The sequence below is a fragment of the Neomonachus schauinslandi genome, chromosome 1, assembly GCF_002201575.2.
Source record: "Neomonachus schauinslandi chromosome 1, ASM220157v2, whole genome shotgun sequence".
Taxonomy (NCBI): Eukaryota; Metazoa; Chordata; class Mammalia; order Carnivora; family Phocidae; genus Neomonachus; species Neomonachus schauinslandi.
Window position 1 is genome coordinate 81,013,177 of NC_058403.1, and position 13,738 is coordinate 81,026,914.

Here is a 13,738-nt window from a genome sequence, read left to right on the forward strand (position 1 = left end):
CCGTCCAAGTATATGCTGGAGATGGAGTTCTGGGTAATTAATGCTCTTTCAGTAGTGTGATTAGTCCTTGGTCTGCAGTGCACATTGAGGGCATGTGTCAAATACTCAGGAAGTCTTTTGAGTGTGGCCAGGGAGTTGTTTCTGATGCCCTGTCATGCATTAAACAGACTGACCTTTAGCCTGGAGGATTACCCAAACTTTGCAGTAAAAAAAGAATGCATGCACAGGAGGAGAGGGAATTTTTGTAACGCAATGGCCAAAGATTTGTCGGCAGCTTTATAACGCCAAGTCCTCTGTTGCCGTGCTTTAAAATGAGGGATTTTTAGAACCCAGGGAAAGGTCAGTTGAGGGCTAATGCCAGTTCTCAATGAAAACCGGATTGGTTGTTACAAATTCAGCATCGTAAAGGCAAATAGTGACTCACTGGCTGATTCAAACACGTGTCCTCCGGAAGCATGGCACCGGGTCTGCCCAGCGATCCTCCGCATCGCGGCACCTCCGCTCCCGGCGCGGAGCAGCCTAAGCTCAAATGCTGCAGCCCCGGCCACTCTACGAGGCCCAACACCCTGGCAGCGGCGGCCTGCGCCCACGCCGCCCCGGGACCATCAGCGACGGCATCGCTGCCAGCCGGTTCTCGCTCTCGGCGAAACCAGGTCCCATTTAGAAAATAGCATTAAAGGAACTTTGGATTAAATTATGAAACCTTCAAGCTGGACACTAGTGACTGCCTGCAGACGTTTCCGGAGGGGGGCCCCGCCCTCCCCCACCCACCTCCCCGCCTCTGCGCCCGCCCGCGCACACGACCCCAGGCCAAGCCGGCCCGGCACCGAGCCCTCCCCTCCCCGGACGGCCTCCCCCAGGCCAGGGGGCGGTGCTGCGACGGCGCGGGGAGGGCCGCGGGGGCGGGGACGCCGGGCGGGGGCGGTGCGGCCCGGAGCGCCGGGAGCCGAGCGGCGGGCACCGGGGGCCGGCATGGCGTGGCCCTGCATCAGCCGCCTCTGCTGCCTGGCGCGGCGCTGGAACCAGCTGGACCGCTCCGACGTGGCAGTGCCGCTGACCCTGCACAGCTACTCGGACCTCGAGAGTGACGAGCCGGGCCCAGGCGGCGCCGCTTCCCGCAGGGGCCCGTCCCCTGCGGGCGCCCGGGACCCCGTCCGGGACGTGCCGCTCACTCAGTACCAGCGGGACTTCGGCGTGTGGACGGCGCCCGCGGGGCCCAGAGATGCTTCGCAGGGGCGCGGGTCGGGTGCGGGCGGCCGCAGGAACAAGCCCCCCGCGGCCCCTGGCCGGGGTGTCTACGTGCTCCCCATCGGCGACGCGGACTCGGCTGCGGTAACCACGTCTTACAGGTATGGGGCTTCGGGCAGGGGAGCGCGACGAGTCGGGACCCCGTGGTAGGAGGAAACGGAGGCCGTGAACCATGAGGACCAGCTTGGTGGGGAGGGAGAAGGCACCTGGAGCCTCCATCCCACAGCACTTGGAGAGCTGTAGGCGGCCTCGGAGGCCCTCCCCTTTGGTCCCCGGGCACTGCGAGGTGTCGCCTTCGCTGTTCCCTGAGCAGCCTCAGAGTGAATGAGTGAGCACCTCTGCTGCTGACAGGGAGCTCACTACCTTGCTCACAGCCCCCTCCCCTCTCCCCCTCTGGGGCAGCTCTACCAGAAAGCCCTGCCTTCAACTGAGTTAAAATCGGCTTTAACTTCCACCAGGTGGGCTAGCGAAAGGCAGGGTGCGTGCAGGCCAACTGCCAGAGCTCCCCCTGCCCGGTGCCCTCCGTGGAGGCATTGGTGGTGAGGACCAGCCGGGGCTCCCAGTAGATGGCCCCCTGGGGATCTCGCCACGTGACTGAGCTCACGGGTCCACCCTGCCCCCACCTTAGCTCTGGCCCTGGACAACTGAGGGCTTTCTTCTTTGTCTTATTACAAAAGTAATATAAACTCACTGTAGAAAAACTGGAAATTACAACAAATTAATTCCTTTAACCTCACCCAAACTGGTAGTTCTTTCTGATCCTTAACCCTTGAGTTCATATCCATTTGTAATTCTTATAGGTTTAGATTCTGTACACATTTTTCCATCAATTTTGGATTTTTGCATGTTACTAGATATTTTTTTTAAAACACGAATTTTAGTAGATGTGCAGTGTTCTATCCTAGGGATATACATTTGTCCATATATTGATATATATGTCCAATTATTAATCTGTCATTATTGAATATTTAGGATGTTTCTAATTTGGGACCATTAAAAACACTTCTTTTGATCCAGTACTTCATTTCCAGGAGTTTTCCTTGCAAGTATCCTTGAATGTGGGTGGGAGTTAAGGAATATAAGGTATGTTGCAACACTGTACTGCAGAAGCTGGAAACAATCCCACCGTCCTACTGATGTAGCTGGTTAATTATAGCTCTACCATAGGATGGGCTACCGGGAGGCCTACGATGTACTCAGAGCAGAAGGTCTGAAGATCTTGGATGGGTACGTGTCAAAAAAACAAAATGCAGAACAGTGTGTCTGCTGTTTGTGTTTTTAAAAGGGGGTATTGATATACACGTATCTGCTCAAATAAGCACAGATATCTCTGGATGGATGTGTGGAAACACAGGAACCTTTGGGGAGAGGAAGGGGGTGGGGAGGAAGGGATGCTGCCAGGGGTGGAAGGGCACTGACTGACTTCTCACCCTCTAAAGAACTGTTTTTTTAAACATGTACACGTGTCACCTTTAAAAAAACACATTTTTAAGGGAAAAAAATAATTTCTGTGATGAGCATCTTATAGCTAGCCATCTATGCACGTATCAGTTTCTTTAGAAATTCTGACTTGTGGAATTAGAGCAAAAAGGTACGAACTTTCCCCCTCAGTTTTATTATTTTTAAAATCAACTGTATTAAGGTAGAATTTCCATAGAGTAATTATCAAGACATGTAGAAGGTTCCATCTCCCCATGGCTTCCTTCATGGGCATGCAGTTTTTCAGGAACCTGACGGGGAAAGGTAGTTGCAGGATGGGTCTTGTGTCCACGGATGCGTGCTCAAGCTGGGCTGCCAAAATGCACAGGGGAACGTCAGTGGGCAGGGCCACCACCGAGCCCAGCTGTGGCCTCACCCCGCCACGGAGGGTTCGGGCTGTTGCGAGCCGGCGGGGAGCCAGCTGGAGGGGCCTGAATGGGGAGAGGTCCGCAAGACCCGAGGGTCTGGGTGTGTGGTACCTTCAAATGACTGATGTTCCGGGCCAGGAGCAGGACCAGAGGCAGAGCCCGCGCAGAGCTAGCTTCAGCTCAGGGAAGGAAGAGCTTTCTAGTAATTCCAGTGGACTGATGATGAAGTGAGTGGCCTCCGGGGTGAGGCTGAGCTCCTCCTCACTGGTAATGTTCAAGCAAAGGCGGGGCTTTTAGAAGCGGCCCCTCACTTGTGTTGAGCAGATAGCGGCTTTGAACGTCTCGCTGGGTCCTCCCAGCTCCAGTGATACTAAAAGTACACGTTGTTATTCTCTGCTTACCAAGTACCAGAAGCCAGGCTCAGGACTTCCCATAGATTATCTCCCCAAGACCTCACCCCCTAAGATGCTGCCGCCTCTGAATCCCTTTGTTTCTTTCTTTTTTTTTTTTTTAGATTATTTATTTATTTGACAGAGAGACACAGCGAGAAAGGAACACAAGCAGGGAGTGGGAGAGGGAGAAGCAGGCCTCCCGCGGAGCAGGGAGCCCGATGCAGGGCTCGATCCCAGGCCCCTGGGACCGTGACCTGAGCCGAAGGCAGACGCTTAACCAGCTGAGCCACCCAGGCGCCCCAACGCCCTCGTTTCTTGAGCTGTGTCCTGCAGTGGTGGAAAGCTACGGCCAGGAGCTGGGACTCACTGGAGCTCTGGTTTCCTGGGGTATAAACTTGGCGGGTCACTTGGCCTCTCTGACCCTTTCCTCATCTGTAAAACAGAAAGAGCCAGAGCTTGACTCCCTGGGTCCCCACACCCCCAACTCCGGCCTAGAACCCAGGACCGCTGCTGAACTTGGCTCCGCCAACCCCATGCCAGCTGACCTCTGGGACCCCTCACCTCCCAGCTCTAGGACTTGACGCGGGAAACTCCATTCGGACTTCTTGTAGGACGCGTGTTATCTGAGCGAACTGATTGCAGAGATTCACAAAACAAAAATGAACAGATCCAGGGAACCCAAAGTCACTGGAGTCCTCGTGGCCGCTCGCCACTCCCCGCTCGTCTCGTGAAAACTGACCGGCCTCACTTGCTTGGCCAGATGGGCGCAGCGGCTCTTGCTCTCGCAGCCGGCCTGTGTCTCTCCTGAGCAGCAACCAGAGCCTCCCCTCTGGAATTCTCTAGGTGCCATTCAGCACCTTTGGCCCAGGTTCTAGTTCCACTCACTCTAGAAGACCTCCTTCCTCAGTCACCTTTCTCTTTCCTTCCTGGGTGGGTAGGGAAGACCACTGAAGTGCCTGGCACCAAGGTTCATCCTAACCTCCTGCACGTGGGTCAGTAGTCCTTTTCATGAGGAAGCTGAGGCTCAGAGAAATGAAGGGATTTGAAGCCTTGAGGACCTAGGGCGCTCGGCATTGCCATGGGTGGCCCCTGGCCCTCGGTGGGACTGTCGCCCTCAGGGTCCAGCTGAGGCCCAGGCCAGGGGGACAGGAGAGCCTGCTTGGTCAGGGGAGGTACCTGGTGTATGTGGCTTGCCCTGTGTTTTTCTTCTCTTTGCCAGAGCCATAAATCTGCCCTCCTCCTCTCCCTGGCAGTCACCGGGTCCTGCTGATTCTAGGTCTGAGGTTCCTTCTCCATCCCCACTGCATTCTTCCCTCACTGGTCTCTGGCACCAGCCCTGCCCCAGGAGCAGCCAGGGGCATCGCTCTAGCTCCTGGCTCTGGTCGCTTTCTGTGCTGGGACCCCTGCGGCCACCCTGGGGCGACAGGCTGGGGCTGCCAGGCCCAAGGCTCAGCTCAGTTTGGGGACAGCAGCATCTGAGCCCAGGGGAGGACCTGCTTCCTCAGGAGAAACAGAATGGCAGATGGCTCAGGCAGCTGGTCCTTGGAACCTTGCAGCTTCAGAAGCACAAGTGATCTGCTCGGGCCCTGGCCCAGCTCGCCTCCTGGCACCCCCGAGTGCCGACCACAGACAGACACAGCTGCTCCCTACCCCAGCGGCCAGCCCAGTGGGGCCCAGCTGGGCTGCTCTCAAGGACAGAAGGCAGCTTTGTTGACCCCTGGGCCTGAAACCCAGCCAGGACTGTGGGTGGGAGGAGACCAGAATGGGTCCAGCCCACATGTGGGCGCTGCCCCTGGCCAGCCAGGCACTTCTCCACAGGAACACTGCCTGGGCCAGGTGCTCCTAGGGACACAGGTCTCCGCCTTCCTGAGCTCACTGTCTAGCCGGGGGTTGATAGAATTAAAAGAAATAGCTCTTATTTTGTGTGCAGAATTGAGGAATTAAATCCTTGTCAAAACATGTACTCTGAGGGGCGCCTGGGTGGCTCAGTCAGTTAAGCGTCTGACTCTTGATTTCAGCTCAGGTCATGATCTCAAGGTCATGGGATCGAGCCCCGAGCCCCGCCCAGCGGGGAGTTCAGCCAGGAATCTGCTTGAGATTGTCTCTCCCTCTGCCTCCTCCCCCTCTAGAAGAATACATACATAAATCTAAAAAAAAAAAAAAAGCACTCTGAGAACACGGAGCTGGTGTGTGCCCGCCTTGGCTCTTCTGTCTAGGGAGTCAGCCGCCCCCCACCCCTCCCCTCCCGCATCCAGGCAGGAGCGCCTGTGTGCGCGGTGCCCTGCAGAAGCCAGACCGGCTTGCAGTTTGAGACCGTTACTACAATCTGTTGTTTTGTAGGAGTTCGTAAGACCAGTTATTAAAAAGTAAACCTAATACCGAACCTTATTTCTCCTCGTTGTAACCAGCACCTCCTATGGATGTAAAGGCCCCCAGTGACTTGGTCTGGAAGTGACCAACCTGCACTGGTTCTGGGTGTCTCGGGCCCCTTAGTGGCCTGGAGACAAAATGGGGAGCATCGAAGGAAGGGCTGGGACTTGGTTTCCAATGCCCAGCGCATACCAGGTGCTCACTTTTAGATCCAAAGCAGGATTTTAGCAGTGGAGATTGGCCAGGACATTCCGAGAAGCACAGGACAATGGCGGCGCCCCTGAAGTCAGGAGGGATGACTGACCCTGAGCCAGGTGGTGACCGTGTTCTCTCTTCCAGACAGGAGTTCCAGGCCTGGACCGGAGTGAAGCCGCCGAGATCCACAAAGGCAAGAGCCACCACAGTCCTCACAACCCACAGCTCCGGATGGGACCGCAGCCCTGGGGGCAGCTTCCAGGTCAGCCTGAAGCGGGCGCCGCAGGGCCAGGGGCCGGGCTCCCGGCTGCAGAGGGTGTGGGAGCAGAGGCCCTTTTTCCAGGCTAGGGACTAGGAGTCGGGTTTTGATGATGCAAAATGGCATGAGGGCCGAGGACAGCAGCGTCTGAGCACCCAGTCTTCCCTCAGCCGAGAGCGGGGTGGGGGGCGCATCGCGTCTCCCTAGTGCTGGCTTTCTGGCGAGCAAGGTGTCCCTTTCCCTCCTAAATCCCAATCTTACCCTTGACCGCTGAGCACTCATGATGAGCCTTCCACGTCCCTGGCATTTGTGTCAGAGAGAAGGTGGAAAGGAGGTTGGGACTGTTCAGCTTCCTGATTCCACCCAGAGGAGGCATCCGGGAGCGGAACGGAAGGTCCAGGTGCTGTATTTGACCTACTAATGCGGTGACTCCGCCCCCTGCACATTTCCCCCACGGACCCTTCAGGTCAGCATTTTCAACTCTTGGAGGACAAAGAGGAGGAGAGGAGGCAGGAATTTTCTTCCTGGAGCTGGGGGCGGGAGGTGGTGGGGAGGGAGTGTTGAGGGAAAGGCACACTGATATGGGGCCACATTTCATTTTTCAGGCCCCTGAGGGGAGGAAGAAGTTCACCCCTAACCCATCAGCCATCTTTCAGGCTTCAGCTCCCCGGATCCTCAATGTGTGACCGGCCACAGCGGAGTCAGAACCCACTGCCACCAAGACGGGGCTGTCCTCAGCCACTCAGGGACTCGGGTGAGATCCTGGGACTGGCCCTCTGCTGTCTGAGGGGAAGGGCCCGTCTTGCGTGGGCGCCACTCCTCCCCAGCTGCCCCCCGGGCTGTGGGCCTGGCGCAGATGGACACTGGCACCACCCAGCTCGGCTTTGGGCCTGAACCATCCTCTTGTTCCTTGACGACTGTACAGAAGGCTTCAGATCTTTTTTTAATTGCCTCTTTTGGCCACCCTTCAGTTTTTAAATCTGAAGAACTTAAGGATCAATTCTGTTGTAAACTGAATTGGTCTGTGCTGGCTGAGGAATATGGACAGGACAGGTGCTTGAAAGAACCAGTAATGTCCACTTGGTTGTTTTCCCAGGCTGCATGAGAACTTTGTAACCTATGGTAACCCAAGGGACTGTCCTTGGAGATGCCTACAAATGGCCCCATGCATTCAGGTTGAAGAAATCTTGGGTTATCCCCTGCACATGACTTGAGTAACTAGGATGTCATTTCCAAAAGGAAGAGTATCAATCATAGGGTTTCAATTTCAAAGACATAATTTGGGGCCCAGGTGACCCTATCCTTATGTTTTAACAAAAGGCTTCATGTGAGAAGTGCTTTAAGTACTGAATGAATGACATTGACCTTGTAGGTTTCTGAGCCCCACATTTTATTACTAATTCCAGTTTTTTCCCTTACAGTTGACGACTAGAAGGGAACACCATACACACTGGCAAAGAACTGGGAGCTTTTTTGGGACGAAGTGGCATTAGCCTCATTCCCTGAAAGACTTTAAGTCCCGTTCTCTACACCTAGATGACTCCCACCCTGCTCCCTCGCTTACAGTGGGGCGAGCTCACTGTGAGGAGGCAGCTGTCGGCTTTGGGAAGCTGCCTCCTTTGCCGGTAAGTCCCAGCCCACGTGGCCACACGGCGTGAGCCTGGCCCAGTTTGCACAGCCGGCGGTCAGACATGTGAAGGAGTTTCTGTCCCCGCTTAGAGATTAGAGGCACAGGCTAAGGGCAGTTTTTGGTAAGGAAACTCAAGGATTTCCCTGTGGCTCTTCCTCCCCGTCCAGCCCTCGCGCGCTGTCTGGCGAGCATTTACCTAAGCTGTTTCCCAGCCCCTCAGACATGGAGCGGGGCCGGTCCCTCGGGGGGCTGGCTCTGGCTGGCACGGCGTTCCTCTTCAGCGCAGCAAAGCAAATGCTCGGAATCATTTTAAAGGCAGAACCCCAACTATGTGCTTACACAAAGGGTTCTGCTATCTGACTTCATTGGTTTGCATGGTAGACGTTTCTAAGAGCAAAGAGACTGCCTGCTGCTGTGCATTCTGTGGGAAATGAGCAGATTAACCGTACAATCTCAGATTTTACTAAAATGCAAAAATGCACTGTTACAATTTCTTGTTAGCTCATTTCTTTAATTATAAACCTGGAGCACCTTCTCATACGTCTTTATCCTCCTCTGGACTTTGGGGGATCAAGGCTATTACTGGTTGCCCCTTGGAGGCTGACAAATCCCAAGGTCTGTCCCTCTGGACTGCCACCCACAGTGGTGTCAGACGCAATAGTCACAGGACACACCAACCTCCCCTCTCTCACGTGCACCGCCCCTCCGCACCCCCAAGGCTAGGGTGAAAAACCATCTTTGAAGCTAGTCTTGGGCTTAAATCCTGACTTCTCTACTCACTAGCTGCGAGCAGTTTCAGCTTCCATTTCCTTCCCTGCAGAGTAAGAGTGGCTCAGAGAGTTCCTGTTTGTGGGCGGGGTGCTTATTAGTACAGTGAATGGCCAGCAGAACACAGGACAGTTGTCCCTTCCTGCCCAGGCCAGGGAGCCAGCTCTATTCTCCTTTGCAGCTTAGGCCCATCTGATGCCACTGACACAGTCCCTCCCTCTCCCTAGACCCTGCCTGTGTCACCCTTCCCTCCGCCACAGCGTGCAGACCAGACCGAAGGGCTGTACCTCAGCCCGATACCACAGGCCCGCCTTTCCCGGCAGCCTTGGCACCTCAGCAGCGGGCGCACCCCTGCCTCACCTGGCCTGTCTCTGAAGGCAGACTGCTTGCCCAAGAGCCTTTCTGGAACGCACCAGAAGAGACAGCTTTCCACAAAACCCCGAACTCAATAATCCTCGTTACCAGGCTTCATTATTAATTAGGAGACTGGGGTTCTGAAGAAGGAACTGCCTCCCACCCACTCTCCGTCTTAGTAAAGCCCAACATCACGTCACTGGAGTGGCCTTCCAAAGCAATGGGACGACAGTCTCAAGTGTGTGGTACCAACCCACATACGTCATACACACATATAAAATGGAGAGAGGAAAATGCAGCGCATACTAACGGTGGTTATCTTTGGGAAGGGGAATTACGGGTAACTTTAAATTTTTTACACCTTACTGTATTTGCTAAAGTTTCTATATAATAAGCATTTTTGTATTAATTCTGTAAAGAGCAGTGTTTTTAAAATAAAAAGTTCAATCTGTTAGCGATTTCGGCCAAAAGAAAGCGTTCCGTATCAGTGATTCCACAACCAGTGTTAGCTCTGCCAGCAGCCGCCCTGAGGATGCGGCGTGAGGCCCAAGTGGAGGGGCGCCCCTGAAGTCCCCCCCTCCAGTCACGGAGACCAAGGTCCCGCCTCTGTGCTCCACGGGGCTTCAAAGCTCGGAAAAACCCAGCCCAAGTGGGACTACTTTCCTCGCTGTACTAACACCAGGATTTTAGGCCAAACTCCAAAAGCAGCTTTTGAAACACTGTGACCCTGCAGCCCAACCTGGGCAGACGGGGGAACCTCCCCTTTAGTGGGGTCAAGTCCGCCAGCGCTGTTCACACAGGCTTCAGTCGGTAAGAGGGAGTCCCCAACTGAGGGTCTGCCTGTGACGTCAGTCTCTGTCCCGTGGTTCCAGTCAAAACTGTGGCTGAGGTCAACATTCAGGAAAGGAGCCTAAGCAACACCCCTGTTCTTCCTCCGGACACTTCAGTTCCCTAAAGGCTGCGGCGAAGCCTGGTCCCAAGAAGGTTACGGACCTACGCTCTCTCATGAAGCCTCAGCCCTGCAGAACTTCCTGCCTTTGAAGAACCAAAGCTTTCAAAGCCCTTAGTCTTGTTAAGGGGGCTATAAAAAGTGGTCATTTCTGCAGTGTTTCTGCATCTTTGGTCATTTTTGTTTTTAGCCGCTCTGCTAGCAGATGGTCACAGCAGGACTGTGGCACAGGAGTAACTTCTTCCAGACCTCAGCATAGACCAGTTCCAGCTTTCCGGACAGACCGGTGTGCTTTGTCAGACGACAGGAATGGTTTCCCTCCTTGCCTGGACTTTGAGGAGGCTGCGAGCTCCATTAGGTAGTTTTCCTTTGCCCCAAGCTGTCAGAAATCCTTATTTCCAGGGTCAGTGTGCATCTTCCAAAATTTTTTTCGGACTTTTATGTAACTGTAATCCTTTATCTTGCATAGCTGCAAATGCTTTTTGGAAAGAAGTGGCAGAATTAATGTAAACACACCAATTACCTATACTGCCCCATCCCAGCTCCTCCTGACCTCACGGAAGAAGAACCTACCAAAGTAGTGCTTCGAACTCAGAAAAACCCATCACAAATACTAAAAGATTTATTGTAGATTTCTGTTACACAATTATGTTACACGTTATACAAATACATTTGAAACATTAACACATATGGGAACTGTTAAATGATTTAATATTTCTTTTGCAAAAAGATAATTTAGGCTTTCATACCTGTAATAAATCAATCTGTTCTCATTTGGATCAAATCCTCCATCCTGTAGATCTGTCACAGTCCACTGCTGAATAAATCTATGCACTTGCCCACTAACCTCGCTTGCAGTAGTTAATGTATAGAGTATCTGAGCCTTTATGTACTAAACTATTTTTTTTACTAAGCCCAGGCATGCCCGATGCCTTACTAAACAGATTTCCTTGTGCATCTGCAATCCTCAGATGCTGAATAAAGGGCAGATCTCTTAGTCACCTCCCTGCCTTCTGCTCCTGACCCAAACGTCTACAGAACTCACGAAAACTTCCAATTATGTTGATTGGTAAGTTTGATTCACAGGCTTCAAATTGCCTTCAAATTGCAGATTCCTGACAAATTTCTCTCCTTTCCTTCGACACAGACTATGTTAGGAAGATTAGGACAGAGTATCTATAATGGAACTGGGCATCATGCAGGGCCCTGCAGGCCTTCCTCCTTCTGTTCACTTCTCCCACCAAGAGGGCTCCGCATCTGGGCACAATCTATTCTCACTGCTTCTGAGCACGGACATTCCTGTCTTGTGGCTTCAGCAGTCATTTCTCTATCTTTAAGGCACTCACAGTATTTCCTTGAAACGCTTTTCTTTAGAAAAGCCGAGTGGCAAAGAACAGGACACTAAGTCCCCTGACAGGACTTACCATCCCAGCAGGCCTGGCCCAGGGGCTGCTCCCCATTGGTCACTCAACACGGGGTAACCCGCATACCCCGCGAACGCTGTGGAACAGCGTTCTGCCCGGCACACACGCAAAGCTGGTCTGAGTTGGCCAGGTGCCTGGGATTACTGACCTATAAAGAGCTGCTTGGTTAGTCACACCTTTCCCGGACCCATGCTGGGACCTGCCTATCCCTTGACTACACTCTGACCTCGGCTGTAGTCACGTTCCCGTGCTCCATGAAAAAACACCAGTGCGCAGCATGCGGGCTCCCAGGCTCTTCTGACTTCTGCAAGGCTTTACTGCTTCCTACAGCTGACTGCGTCCCCGACGCCACGGCCACCTGCTGAGTGCGGAAGCCCAGCCCCGCTCCAGAGATTACCAGGGTAACTGCTGGAGCTTCCTGTAACCCCAGAATGGGTGAACCACCAGCGTGCCAGACTTATTTTCTGCCTTGTGGAGGGAGACTCAAGCCCAAGGTGCCCCATGACACCCAGAGAAGGACCTGCTACGTGTGGCCTGGCCCAGCTCGGAAACTCTCTCCTGGAGCCTTTCCAGAGAGAGCAAATGCAAGCTGACAGAGCACATACCCACTCACAACTTCATTCTAAACTCAGAAACTTCTGTCCTAAAGGGATCTGATTTGGGACCGAACACTCTGGTGTTACAGTGAATTAGGTGGAGGCAATGGTTTGGGAGCCATAATATTCCGAGGCACACAGAAAATAACCTCCTTCCCCAAAGAGAAGAGTCGTCACAGTTCGAAGCTTCGGCCTCATCTGCAAATCCTGCTTTTCTAGGGGCATCTTCATTCCATTCACTGATCTTCATTCAATATTCCCATGTGTTTATTTGTGAGAAAGTCCAGAAAAGGAATGTTGCAAATGGCCTGGTGAATGTTACTCACTGTAATTTCTTTGGGAATCCTGTCCAAAAACAAAGCATTATTAGGTGCAGTTTTCTCAAGCATTTAATAATATTTCATCCACTTATCAAAAGCCCCCACCCCCACCCCAGGCCTCCTGGAAGGGGACAGAGCTGAGGCACGCTTTAGGGCCGCCTGCGTGGGCATGGCCAGGTGCGTGCTCTTGCTCGCTCTCCTTTCCCATTAATTTCTTTAATTTTGGTAAAGACTGGCCTGCCCGGGCTGCCTGGGTGGCTCAGTCATTGAGCATCTGCCTTCGGCTCAGGTCATGATCCCAGGGTCCTAGGATCGAGCCCCACATCGGGCTCCCTGCTCAGCGGGAAGCCTGCTTCTCCCTCTCCCACTCCCCCTGCTCGTGTTCCCTCTCTCACTGTGTCTCTGTCAAAATTTTAAAAATCTTAAAAAAAAAAAAAAAAAAAAAGACTGGCCTGCCTTCTTCACAGCCTGCCCTACGGCTCAAATCTGACTTCTCAGTCACAGGCATGAGATGGATTTCAAGAACTTGGTTGAACAATGAAGAAAAAAAACCTCTGAGGATTGAGAAAAGAGAAGGAAGTAAAGTGGACAGCAAAACAGAATGATGTTCTCATCATTCAGTCTTAGCAGACAGAGCTGAGTCAAAGGGCTACAGAACTGCGGGACCATGTTTCCACCTGTCGGGGGGAGAGGATACAGAGTTGTGCCAGGCCAGGGTGATAAATGTTCTTATCAAGAGCACCCCAGCTACTGTATCTCCACAGCCAGGACGAGGGAGGTGAGCAGGGGCCACAGAAAGCACTCAGCCCACTGCTGGGTTTCACACAGGACAAGGAGCATTCCTGGAACTCCTGTTTCTCCTTCCTTCTTTCTTAAAGATGTCTTCCACACTGCCTGAGGTATTCTAATCCTGTGAAGTCTGACCTAACAGTCCTCTGATGTAGGCCTCTTTATGTCCTCAGGCACTTTTAATACAGTTTTACAAATTCAGGACAGGCTTTAAGGATACTGGGATAAAATACCTGTTTCCTTTGAAAGGATGTGGAACAAAGAAAGGCCTGTCTGCCATGCTCTGGGGCCTAGGAAAAAGGCAAAACTCAGTGTCCCAACAGCAAAGCAGTGGTGAGTGGGGGAGCTTTAGAGCCAATAAGGTCTATCAGCCAAGTGCTGGGAAAGCCAGGTAACGTGAACGTTCAGAGCCTGGTTTCCTGACTTCTAAAAAGGGGGCTAGAGTTCTCCAATGAAAAACAAATCAGGTAACGTATGCAATGCCTGACCCCAACATCTGATACGTCATGGACAATATTATCATCTTTAATTACGAAGAGCTGGTATTGTTCAACCTGGCAGTGGAACAGAGTCCTAATGAACAGTGTGTCTGAAGGC

At 53.0% G+C, this 13,738-nt stretch overlaps 2 protein-coding genes across 2 annotated transcripts in view; one reads left to right on the forward strand and one right to left on the reverse strand.

Moving 5' to 3' along the window:
* Positions 1 to 972: 972 nt before the first annotated feature.
* Positions 973 to 7,299, forward strand: MAP6D1 (MAP6 domain containing 1). Its single transcript, XM_021692533.1, has 3 exons — positions 973 to 1,349; positions 6,197 to 6,314; positions 6,917 to 7,299. The coding sequence occupies exons 1-3, from the start codon at positions 973 to 975 to the stop codon at positions 6,995 to 6,997; spliced, it is 576 nt and encodes a 191-aa protein (XP_021548208.1). The 3' UTR covers positions 6,998 to 7,299.
* A 3,317-nt stretch (positions 7,300 to 10,616) lies between these two features.
* The window catches only part of YEATS2 (YEATS domain containing 2), a 104,161-nt gene continuing 101,039 nt past the window's right edge, over positions 10,617 to 13,738 (reverse strand). Inside the window, exon 31 of the mRNA XM_021692432.2 lies at positions 10,617 to 12,377. Within this exon, the coding sequence (XP_021548107.1) occupies positions 12,269 to 12,377 (109 nt within the window). The 3' untranslated portion in view covers positions 10,617 to 12,268. The remainder of the gene's footprint in view (positions 12,378 to 13,738) is intronic.